At 43.8% G+C, this 12,923-nt stretch overlaps 1 protein-coding gene across 2 annotated transcripts in view; it reads right to left on the bottom strand.

Moving 5' to 3' along the window:
- Window positions 1-12,923, bottom strand: part of EFCAB6 (EF-hand calcium binding domain 6) — a 308,815-nt gene that overhangs the window by 138,431 nt on the left and 157,461 nt on the right. For both annotated transcript variants that reach the window (XM_033233690.1, XM_033233691.1), the window contains exons 17-18: window positions 10,694-10,867; window positions 8,924-9,092 (exon numbers count right to left, since the gene is read on the bottom strand). In XM_033233690.1, coding sequence (XP_033089581.1) covers window positions 8,924-9,092; window positions 10,694-10,867 — 343 coding nt within the window. The remainder of the gene's footprint in view (window positions 1-8,923; window positions 9,093-10,693; window positions 10,868-12,923) is intronic.

The raw sequence follows: 12,923 nt of genomic DNA, 5'->3' as shown, positions 1-12,923 counted from the left end.
ATCCCCTTAAAATATCCACAGAATTAGGAGGCTGTTTGGAACAGGAAGCTCAAGAACTAAACCCATTCACTCTTCGCCACACACACAGCAGCTGCCCTCGGTAGTGTAAGGCTGCCACCGGTTTCTCTAGGTGTTTCCTAAGCCCCTGAATGAGGATGGAGAACCTTTGCTCCGTGTGCTGAATCTGATTAGGCTTCACAGCAAACTCAGGAACTCCTGCTGGGCCGACAGCAGCCAAAACGCCATGATGTCAGAGGCCCTTGCCTGCGGTGCCCCTAATCCAGCACGTGGGAGAAAACTCCGTAAGGATTTCTTGTGCGCTCTCTGGGTCTCTGGCGCTGTGTGGGTGTATCTGTGACTCTTACTGTTTCTCCCTCTTATTATTCCCTTATTTTTGTGCTTTTTCCCCCTCACATAACTGATGTGATACATAACAAAGAGCTTTTAAAATAGCTGTTTCTGTTTCATTTACCAGAGTTGTATGTTCCTAATAAAAGATTTACAACCAGAGGAATACAAATATTTAATATTTGACTTTAAAAAAAATCTAATTCAGCTGGGCATGGTGGCTCACACCTGTAATCCCAGCACTTTCGGAGGCTGAGGTGGGTGGATCACTTGGGCCCAGGTGTTTATGACCAGCCTGGGCAATATAGTGAGACCTCATCTCTACAAATAAAGGTAAAAATTATCCAAGTGTGGTGGTGCATGCCTGTGGTCCCAGCTCTTCAGGAGGCTGAGGCGGCAGGATTGCTTGAGCCTGAAAGGTCGAAGCCACAGTGAGCCCTGATCATGCCAGTGCATTCCAGCCTGGGTGACAGGGTGACACTCTGTCTCAAAAATAAATAAATAAATAAATAAATAAATAAATAAATAAATAAATAAATCTAATTCACTCCGTTACCATAATCATTTAGTCTGCTTATCCCACTGAGAGCTATGAGATGACGAATAGTGTTCATGGGGCTTGTTTTAGATTAGGGTCTGTGTCCCCGAGGTGGGAAAGAATATGTGTGGGGAATTCATGGTAGTGGGTGAAGAGCAGGCAAATTCTCTGGATGTGTGAGTTTCAACAGCAGCCGAAGGGAGGAAGTGCTCTGCACAGAGGAAGGAAAGCACATCTCCAGCTAAGCCGGGTGAGATGTCCCTGCCTCAGAGCAGGCACAGGAGAAAGGAGCTGAAATCTGGGACACAGGGTTGGGCTGTTCCAGACTCCGGCTCCCTACTGCATGTCTCAGGGGCCCTAAGCCAGCTTGCTGATGAGCTCTGCAGCTCCACGTCTGTCTCCAGAGGCCGAGGCGGGGTCTCCAGAGGTGGTACTAAGAACAACAGTGAGCTGAACAATGTCCAATATGTTCACAGAGAATGAAGAAATCAGACACAGCCAATTACAAGAAGCTGGGATGATAAAGCTGCCCTCAAATTCCTGATAGATTGTATAGCTCAATTAGTCTAATGACTCAATTAGACTAATCTTAGCTCATGTGTCCTTGGGTATTTTGTCATCTTATGTTCCCCATGGGCCACTGGCCCAAAGCAACAAAATCATTTCCCCTGGTGTCAGAAACTGCACCTTCCGCTACATCCCCATTCCCCATGTGCCTGGTGCCGTGCTAAGTGTACAACAGGCACCCTCAAAATGCCTACTGAGAGAAAGGGTGGCAGACAGTCACATTTGCCTACCTGATATATATTTCCTCCTTCTCCCATAGGAACACAACCTTGCTTTTTCCATACTAATACACCCAGCCCCCAATTTTTGTATATAGATATAAAATAAGTATACATATTTATGTATTTATAAAAGTATATATTTATAATTATACACATATATTTTTTCCAACCCCCCTTATAGATAGGTATGGCCACATAACACAGTCTTGGTCAATAAAACATGAGTGGAAACTTCTGGGAGGAGTATCTAAGAAAGAACTTTTAAAAAAGAAAAAGCTGGCTGGCTCAAGCGCCTTGCCCTTCACGCCTCCCCATCTTTGTGTCCGAAACATCTGGAGTGGCTGGTGCTCTGGCAGCTAGCCTGCATGCATGAAGATGTACCTGGAGCTGTGGAAAGCTAAAAGCAACCAGGGTGTCTGATGATATGCTGCACTGGCCCTGTAGCAGCAATATCTGGACTCCTGTTCTCAGAGACAAAAATAACTACCTCTCTTATTTAAACCACTGTTTTGTGGGCTTTCTGCTAATTCAGCATATGAAGAAAAGGGAGAGGGGAAGAGAAACGATTCAGAGAAAGAATATGAAGGCTCCAGATCACCCTAAAGTTTTTTGCTGACTTCACCAGTTCTTGACTTGATATTTACATAAAATGACACTTAAAAATCTACAAGAGTCGGCTGGGCACAGTGGCTCACATCTGTAATCCCAGCACTTTGGGAAGCCAGTATAGGAGGATCTCTTGAGCCCAGGAGTTCAAGAGTGGCTGGGGCAACATCGTGAGACCTCATTTCCACAATAAATTTTTAAAAAATTATTCAGGCCTGGTGGCGTGCACCTGTAGTTCCAGCTACTTGGGAGGTTGAAGTGGGAGGATCACTTCAGCCTAGGAGATTGAGGCTGCCATGAGCATGATCACACCATTGCACTCCAGCCTGGGTGACAAAGTGAGATCCTGGAAAGAAAGAAAGAAAGAAAGAAAAGAAAGAAAGAAAGAAAGAAAGAAAGAAAGAAAGGAAGGAAGGAAGGAAGGAAGGAAGGAAGGAAATGCAAAAGTCAAAGAGGGCCATTTTCTTCGGTGGAGAAGTTCAGAACATTGTTATGTTAAGTGTCAAAGGACAAACCATGCATGAGGTGAATGGTCAGAGCAACAAATGGAGGCAGGATTTTCTGGGAGAGGGAATCCGCATCACAGGGTTGCTATGAGAAATGCTTCCAACTACCCAGAACAGGTCTAGATAGTTCCAGAAAGAATGGCGCCCTTCTCCTTCCCCTCCTCACAGTAGATATCACACATCCAACCATGAAAAGCACATGGCATTCATTCACCCCGAGCGAGTTCTGCCTCCGCCAGGAGGAATGCATTCATTCAGCATGCTGTCTCGGTAATTCACATGAATCAGAAGCTCTGCTATGTCTTATATTAAACAGGAAAGAGGGGAGAAGACAAAGTCTTATTGATAGTTAATAAATATAGTTCATAGAGTTGGCTGGGCATGGTGGCATGCCTGTAATCCCAGCACTCTGGGAGGCCAAGGAGAGTGGATCACCTGAGGTCAGGAGTTGAAGACCAACCTGACCAATATGGTGAAAACCAGTCTCTACTAAAACTACAAAAATTAGCCAGGCATGGTTAGCCAATATGGTGAAAACCTGTCTCTACTAAAAATATAAAAATTAGCCAGGCGCCTGTAGCCCCAGCTATTCAGGAGGCTAAGATAGGAGAATTGCTTGAACCCTGGAGGCAGAGGTTGCAGTGAGCCGAGATCGCGCCACTGCACTCCAGCCTGGGTGACAGAGTGAGACTCCATCTCAAAATAATAATAATAATAATTTATAGAGTAGACAAAATATTTCTGGCCACAGTGGTGACAGTGATCTCAGCAGCAACAATGCAGGGACTTGGATAGGGGGACCCACAGGGCCCCATCCACCTGCAGACTCTATTTCTGCCATTCTCCCTCATTGATCTGGGGTAGGCAGCCACCCTCTGCCATGGCACAGGGAAGGAGATGGCTGGTGGGAATAAACAATTAGCACTTCTAATTTACAGTATGAGGTTACCAGCCCACATCTAAATGCAGCCTCTGTTTAAATGATGAACAACAACACGCATGCTCAGGCAGGAAACCTGAAGTTTGTGACATAGACCTTCACTCCCACTTCCCCAGGGACAAACCTTCACAACCATTTGGTATACTAACTGGGGTTACACACAAGATGTGGTGGAAGAGGAAGGCAAGAATATTGTATATCCGTGACCAAAAGGACAGGAAGAATTAAAAAGTATTGTTATTAAAATTAATGCCCTTCTCACTAAACTCTGAGGCCAGATACTACCTTGGAACACATGGCCATCAATTACTCAGCAAACCCAGTCTACCCAGCAAGCCAGAATTATGCCAGAATTACACCCGGTAAGCCTCTACTACATGCAGCAAGCCTGCGGTACATCCTGCAAGCCTGTTCACATCCAGCAAGTCTATCTCACACCTGCCAGGCCCACATTACACCCAGCAAGGGTCTGAGTCTGACACAGACGTGAATTCAAGTCCAAGTTCTTGAACAGCTGAACACCTGAACAACACTGAGCCAGTATCATAGGTCCTAAGCTTTGGTCTCCTTGTTTGTGAAATGTGTATACTCTATGCCTACAGGCTTCCTGTGAGGAGAAGAAATAACATAAGTAAAGCAAATTCCACATCCCTAAATATTGGAGGGGCTCAGTCCATGGTAGGTGCAACTATCACATCACCATCATCGTTATTATTCCAGCAGTGACGATCGTCATCATCGTAATTACTATTGCTGTTATTGCCCTTACAAAATTACTATTGTCCACTATACTTAAAGCTCTCTTGAGAAGTCAAGTTCAAAGGCTTCCACACCACTGAAATTCAACATTTCCAAGCCTTTATCATCTGGAAGCCTTACATCCGGTCTAACCTAAATTCTTTCTTTCTACTGTATAAGCCCATGATATTTCTAGCTTTGATTTCATCAGTAGTAGAAGAAAGCCGTTTACCCTGATCTATAAACAATCTCTGCCAGTAATTATGACAATTTATATTTACATAATGCTTTAGAGCTTATGAAGTTCAAACCCAGGTCCATAGAAGTCTGACTGTTGAAAATCACCCCACTGTTCTTGATCTTTAAAGATGGTCACAAGAGGACTTTCCCAAAGGTTAAACCAAACAAATCACTAGGAGGAAAACCAGTGCAAACTGGCCTCGCTGTGTTCACAGCAAATTGATCGTTAATTTTCATGATAAAACACAAGGTATCAGTTTGTTATGGACTGAATGTTTGTGTCTCCCCCAGATTCATATGTTTAGACTCTAACTTCCAATGTGAATGGGATTAGAGCCCGTATCAAAGAGACCTCAGAGAGCTCTCTTGCCCTCTTGCTGCCATGAGAAGTCTGCAGTGTACCACCCAGAAGAGGGCCCTTGCCAGAGCCCCAGCATGCTGGCACCTGAGCCTGGACTTCCAGCCTCCGGAATTGTGAGAGAGAAATTTCCATTATCCGCAAGCCACTGAGTCCAGGGAACTTTGTTAAAGCTGCTCAAACTGACTACGGCAAAGTCCTTGTTGGGTTTCTGCTTTCCTTTCTCTTCCCTGTGGGCATGTCTTCAGGCAGCAGGGAGGTCTCCGAGAAGCCTGCAGACGGGCAAGAGGAAGGGGCAGGAGCATGCTGGTTGCCGCCATGGAGCCAGCAGCAAGGCAGCTGTTCAGGGAGTTGACCTTTGGGCTTGGCTAGCACCCAGAGTAATTCATGGGGCAGAGAAGAGCATGGGGGTTGGAGGGCACTGGCCCAGACAGGTGTAGGAACCAGCTTCACATCTGGGAATGCCCACGTCCATCAGTCCTCAGGGTGGCATTCATTTAGGACTGCACTGGGGATGCCAGGTGCTCTTCACATTCATTCATTCAATACATGCTCGCTGGGCCCTACTAGGCGCAAAGCACATGGGGAGCATCACTACACAAAAGAGATCAAATGTCGACCTTTGGAGGATATTTTATAATAGGGGAGGGCAAGCAAACAGACAGAATGCAGAAACAAATGAAAGACGTGGTGAGTGCCGTGCAACACACAACACAGGTGCTGTGGACAGGAAGCAGGATGGAGGAGGAGAAGGTGAGGAGGATGGGCTGTATTTGCAATGGCAATGTCAGGGTCACCTTGGTGGAGGAAGAGCAGTTGAACAGAGACTTGAAGGAGGCGAGGGGAGAGCCATGCAGTTACCCAAGGAGCCAGGATCCTGGTAAAGGGCACGGCCAGTGCCGAGGAAGAGCCAGCCTATGTCTGAGGGGAGAGGAGGCTGATGTGCCTGGAGTTTCTTGAGCAAGGGGAGGGTGACCAGAGCTGAGGTCAGGGAGACAGTTGGACCATGCAGGGTTTCCTAGGCCAGTCTCGGGCCCTGGTTTGTGTTTGAGGAGCCCTCGGTGGGCTCCAGTGAGGGGTTGCTCTGGCTGCTGGGTTGATAATGAACTGTAGCATGGCCAGGGTAGAAGCAGGGAGGCAGTAAAGGGGCTGCTGTGATAATCACATGGGAGACGCTGGGGGAAGAAGTGGTGTGGGGTCATCTATTCTGGAACTATCTGGAAGGGAGCCAACAGGCTTTGCTGGTGAATTGGATGTGGATACAAGAGGAAGAAGAGACTCAGTAAAGGCAACTAGATTTTAGGCCTGAGCAACTGGGGAAAAAAAGGTTGTTGTCTTTGACTGAGAGCAGGAAGGATGTAGGCAGAGCAGCCCCTCTTTGGCTGTGCCCACATGGAGAAGGCAGGTAGACAGGTAGGTGCATGAGACTGACATTCAGGAGTTGCTCTGGGACATGAACTCAGGAGATGCTGGTTTATCAACAGCAGGTACAACCGGAAGCCGGAAGAACCTGCAACTGAGCTGATGACCCAAAGTTGTTCTCAGGTGACAGAAGGACGGGCCAGGTAAGAAGCTGCTCTTGGACTCAGGTCATGGGTGTTAGTCCCTGCCTTCCCATCATCTACTGCCACTTCTCTAAGATAGTCACTTTCCACTCTGAAAAACCAGGGGCAGACTAGGGATTCTTTTTTTTTTTTTTTTTTTTTTTGTATTTTTTTATTTCTATTTTTATTTATTTTATTTTTTTTTATTTTTTATTTTTTATTATACTTTAAGTTCTAGGGTACATGTGCATAACGTTTATATCATGTATAACTCCCCAATGCAATCCCTCCCTCCTCCCCCCTCCCCATGATAGGCCCCAGTGTGTGATGTTCCCCTTCCCGAGTCCAAGTGATCTCATTGTTCAGTTCCCACCTATGAGTGAGAACATGTGGTGTTTGGTTTTCTCTTCTTGTGATAGTTTGCTAAGAATGATGGTTTCCAGCTGCATCCATGTCCCTACAAAGGACGCAAACTCATCCTTTTTGATGGCTGCATAGTATTCCATGGTGTATATGTGCCACATTTTCTTAATCCAGTCTGTCACAGATGGACATTTGGGTTGATTCCAAGTCTTTGCTATTGTGAATAGTGCCGCAATAAACATACATGGGCATGTGTCTTTGTAGTAGAGTAATTTATAATCCTCTGGGTATATACCCAGTAGTGGGATGGCTGGGTCATATGGATTCTTAGTTTCCCGTGAATGTGTGAACTGAGTTTAAGAATCAAGAATGCAGAGCATTGTGAGAGATCAAGATCATCATGCATTATGGGCAAGGACCGTGCCACGTAGCTCAGGGTGAAACACAGCCGACGGCAAAGGGCCCCGTGTGGGCAGGGACGGAGGGAGTCAGATTGGCCCTCATTCAGTTTTCAGCCCCTGAAATTCAGCTCCACGGCTACCACTCACTCCATCAAAACTGCTCTCGTCAAAATCATCAATGACTGGTTACCAGCCACCTGGTCCCCAAGCCAGAAATCTGGGAATGTCTTTAAACATTTCCTCTCCCTTATTCCCTTTTTTTTTTTTTTTTTTTTTGAGACTGAGTCCTGCTCTGTCACCTGTGGTGTGATTTCAGCTCACTGCAACTTCCACCTCCTGGGTTCCAGCAATTCTCCTGCCTCAGCCTCCCGAGTAGCTGGGATTACAGGCACGCACCACCATACCCAGCTAATTTTTGTATTTTTAGTAGAGATGGGGTTTTGCCATGTTGACCAGGCTGGTCTTAAACTACTGACCTCAAGTGATCCACCTGCCTCGGCCTCCCAAAGTTCTGGGATTACAGGCATGAGCCACCACACCTGGCCTATTCCCTTATGTCTTATGCCGTATCCCTCATTTCCTATCCTCAACCCCTTATTCCTGAGTCTTTCTTGAATCTATTCTCCTGGCTCTTCTCATATGCTCAGACAACAAAAGACCCTCCACGTCTTGTCTTGTTCTGGCTGAGGAGGGAGAGGGTCTAGACTATTTCCATAGCTACCTATGCCATTTCTGTGCCTGTAGCCCTGCTCCCTCCTCCAGTTCATGCTCCTCCGCGATGCTGCATTCTGGAGGCTTAGAAATAAGATCCATAAAGAGCCCATTCCTATGCCCGGCGGTGGGGCAGGCACCAGATAAAGGGGCCACTAATGTAATTATTCTCTTCTTGGAAATATATTTCATTGCCTTCTTCTAAATTTGTCCACATGGACACTGCTACATATTAACTGAAATGCTTTCCTTAAAAATAGCTGAGGATGATTAGCTAGAGGGATCGTAATCGGAATTTTAAGCAATCATTTAAATTAATTCCTGAGAAGTCTATGCAGAACCCTTCAAGCTGAGCCCTTTCTGGCAGACACTCACCAGTTCCCATAAGCACATGCAAATCAGCACTCTGAGTTTCCCATATTTCACTGCCAGATTTTTTTTTTTTTTTTTTTCATTCTAGAGGAACAAACCACAGCTCTGTGACTGGGAACTCTCCACTGGCAGGTGGGGGCCGGAGTGGCTTTGTACTCCCACCCGCAGGCTGCCCCATGATGCCCAGTGCCAGGCGTGGAGCAGAGAGCCAAACCACGTCAATAAATGCTTCCGATATGTAAAAGTGTAAATATCAAAGGCTGGCCACATCCATGTTGAAAGTATTCTCTAAGAAATGTGCCAATGACAATTTCTTGGCCAAAAAAAAAAAATCCTTTTAAATTGTTGAAAGATGCCTGGAAATGGATCTGCTGCATCCTGGGATAAGCCATTGTCCTTTAAAGTATGTTAGTATAAGAAAACAACTGAACTTTTGCAGGAAGGAAACGAAGAGAAATCCATTCTCCTACCTTCTTAAAGTCATGCACGTTAATTTTTCCATTAGGCTCCTTGCTGAAGTCAAGAAATCGTTTTTTGAATTCTGGGTCCTGCTGCTGTATACAGTTTTTGAATTTTTCAATCACTTCCTCTGTGGTCATCTTCTTGATCTGGGTGGTTTTATTCTCCGTGGGCTTGGTTCTAAAATCACAAGCAGGCATTTAGACCTGGCGTCCCAACGGACACAGGCAGGGTGCTTCCTCCAGACTGCACCCATTTCCATGTAACCCGTGACAGTAAGAAAGTTTCCCACCCTCGGTTCACTAGCTGGGAAGGGTGGAGTGACTCAGGGACTTCTTACCCTCCCCTGGCTGGTAGGTTCCAGGGCCAGACTGGAGGTCCCCAGCACAGTGTCCAAGTGAAAGCCCATATACAGTGGCAGGCTGGGGGCAGGGGGGACTTGAAGGGAGACAATATTATTGTCCTAGAGATTTTCAATTATGCTTTGAGCTGGCCAAAGGTGGCATGTGACTGGGCACACAGGGTTGAAAAAGGATATTTTTTGTGAAGTGGAAAAATTTTAAGTCAGAGCCCATTAGAAAGCTTTAAATGAAAGAAATAGGCTGTTTTGTGGTAACTAGATCAAGGAAGTCATCAAACATCCATGGAAATGAAGGGAAGTCCACAGTTACTCCATAAATCAATTTGATTTATAAAATACAAATTGAATGTGCTGTTCTGTGAGTGTCAGAGTGTATGTGTCTGAGCGTGTGGGCATGGGTGTTTGTAGGACAGTGATTTCCTCAGCTCTCTGGAAGTCTCTTGGGTCCCATATTTTTGGGGATAAAAGAGCTGTGAGACAGTCATGGAAAATGGACTTCTATTCCTTTCCTGCTGCGTCTCTTGATTTTTAAGAGCTCTCCGGGAAAGCTACATTTTATGAAATGTTTCATTGCCATTGCTTCTTTCACCAGTTTTAGGAAGCAGACATATCTTATCATTGAATATTTAACCCGTCTCTTAAAATACCATCTTTATGCCCATTTGTAAAGCTGCTACTACTGAAAAGCCCAGGTATTCAAATGTAATTAGCATATCATTAAAATACTCCCATTGCTCTTTACTTGAGAACTTTTTAAAAGGGCTATGACAAAGTGAAGTCTGCTGAATAGTTCTACATTTTACCTTTCATTATGAATTTATTATAAGCTATGAATGAGCAAGTTAAAATAATATCTTTTCATTAAACTAAACCTATATTTTTAAAAGGAAGAAGAGTTAGAATATTCATCAGGCTAATTTTTGATAGATTTACTAAGTATGTTTTATTGTTACAATTCAATTTGGAAACCATTTAAATCATTCTATCATTCATATTAAAAAATGTTAACTGGTTTAATGGATGTATGTTGCAATAAATATTAAATGGTGGTAAGGAATCTAAGCTTCTGGAAGAGAGTAAATGTGAATGCAGGTATGTAATAGAGAAGCTACAGATTGTCTCTGGGAGTCAGGAGTCCCGGATTCTTGACCCAGGCCAGTCACTAAGTTTGTGAGCCAAGTCCCCAAACCTCTCAGACATCAGTGTTTTCATTTCTAAATTTAAAAGGTAAATTCAATAATTCCTAAGATCTCTGCTTGCTCTAAAATTCCCTGATTCGAATCACTGTCTTTCTAGTGTGCCATCTTTCTTATTTATAAAATGAAATATTAAAATACTCAGTCAACAAATAGTTACTAAATACCTATTCCATGACAGACACTGTGGTTTTGATATGTGCATTCATTTTGCTTAATTTTACCTCTCAGAAAGATCTGGCTGCTGCTGTTCATCTTTTCGTAAATGTTCACTTAACAGCTGATCCTTGGGAACAAGAACTGGAGAGACAGTGGGTGGGCCATCAATTCCTATGTGTGCCAAAAGTTTCTTGTAAAGGATTCTTCCTGAACCAATGTCCTGGATCTTACTGCAGAGTCTGAATTTTAAAAAATAATTAAAACACACTCAGTAGAGTAACTAAAACGGAAAAGAATGACCCTGCCAAGTGTTGGTGAAGATGCAAGTAATTACAACTTTCATCCACTGCTGGTGGGAATGTAAAACGGTACAACCACTCTATTCTTAGGCATTTACCAAAGAAAAATGAAAATGTGTGTCTACACAAATATATACAGCTTTATTTGTAACAACCAAACAGTACATATACAGCTTTATTGGTAACAGTCAGAAACTAAAAACCAATCATATACCTATCAAGAGATGAATGTATACACAAACTATGGTAAACCCATTCAATGGAATACTACCCAGCAGTGAAAAGGAAAGAACTGTTGGTATATATAAAACAAAATGAATGAATCACAAAATTGTTATGCTTAGTGAGTAAAGCCAGACAAAAAAGAGAATATCTTGTGTGCTTCCATTTACATAAAGTCCTAGAAAACACAAAGTAATCTACCATGAAAGACAGCAGATCAGTGTTTTCATGGAGGTGGGAGGAGGGAGTGATGATGAATTGCTAAAGGGCATATAGAAGATTTTTGGGGTGAAAATATTTGATATCTTGATTGACATCTTGTGATGATTTTATGGATATTGACACATGATGAATTTCATCACATTGTATCATTTAAATGTGTGCAGCGTATTGTATATAAAGTATACTGCAATGCAGATATAGTAAATGTAAAAAAGGAATTATAAAAAATTTTATGACTGAAGGCAGGGGCTCACAAAGTGTGGTCTGAGGACACTTCCAGAGCATCAGTGAGGCTAGAACTATTTTTCTATTAACACTTGAGGTGTGATTTGCCTTTTTCACTCAATTCTTCTATGCATATAGAGTCGAGTTCGTCAGAGGCAACATGTGTGATCATGTCCTCACTCTGACCACAAATAAAATGTATTCTTGTGTAGGCTGTGTTTTCTAACATTTTTAAGGTTGTAGGCTGAGGGTGTAAATGAGGAACTAGGAGTAGGTTTTCAGTGATTAACTCAGTTTCTTTATAGCCTTTCTACCGTGCTCTCTACTAGAGACCTTCAGTTACACTTGCTATAACTGCTGTAACCTCATTATTGTCCAACAAACCACTATTTTGAAATTCCAAAGTTTTCCCTGAGCCTATATGAAAGCATAGCAAGGAAGTACACTTCTTTCTGCAATGACACTTTAAAAATGTCTCAGTTTTAATTTCTGATATGGTATATAAGGACATACTCCATATGAGAAACAGCCTTTGAGGTCCTCGATAATTCTTCAGAGTATAAAAGTGTCCTGAGACCAAAAGTGCTGAGAACCACATTCCCTACCCTTGCTGTGCCTCAGTTTCCTTATCTGTGAAATGCAGATAATAAAAGTACCAAGGACTGCTGCAATGACAAATGGGACAATCCACATAAAGCTGTTAGCGCTGGCGCTCACATGCTCTATGTATATGTGCTTAATAAATCGCAGCTGTAATAACAGTACTATGGTATCTTTATGATGATCTGCATACAGCTGGGGGCTGAGCATGAGCTCTGAAGCCACACTTTGCTCAATAAGTGCTCACTAGTATCATAATCGCTCCCAAAAATATTCATGTGGCTATGTATGAAGCACTGTGCTAACTACTGTTGCCACAACTGTGAACAAACCAGAACAACACCTACCTCACTGAACTTTGGTCAGCTGGGAGAGACTGTTCATTTGGAACAGAGGGAAAGATGGTCTAAAAGTCCACAGGCAAGACAGGGCCCAGAGTTTTCAAGGAGTGGAAAGCAGGTCAGCATAGCTGGAGCTGAGACCAGCAGCAGCAGCAGCAGCAGCAGCAGCAGCAGCAAACACTGGCTGAGGCCTCACCATATGCTTGGCCCTGAGGTAGTAAGGCTTTGTGTATAAAATCTCATTTGATCCTTATCACAACTCTAGTAAGAAATAGCTGGATGAAGAAACAGAGACTTGGAGAGGTTAAGTCACTCGCCCAGGTGTGGAACTAATTCAGCCTAGGCAACCTCGTTGCACAGTCTCAGCCCCTGAGAGATGAGAGGCT

The sequence above is a fragment of the Trachypithecus francoisi genome, unplaced genomic scaffold (assembly GCF_009764315.1).
Source record: "Trachypithecus francoisi isolate TF-2019V2 unplaced genomic scaffold, Tfra_2.0 Lachesis_group14, whole genome shotgun sequence".
Taxonomy (NCBI): Eukaryota; Metazoa; Chordata; class Mammalia; order Primates; family Cercopithecidae; genus Trachypithecus; species Trachypithecus francoisi.
This window is presented reverse-complemented; position numbering and strand designations above follow the sequence as displayed.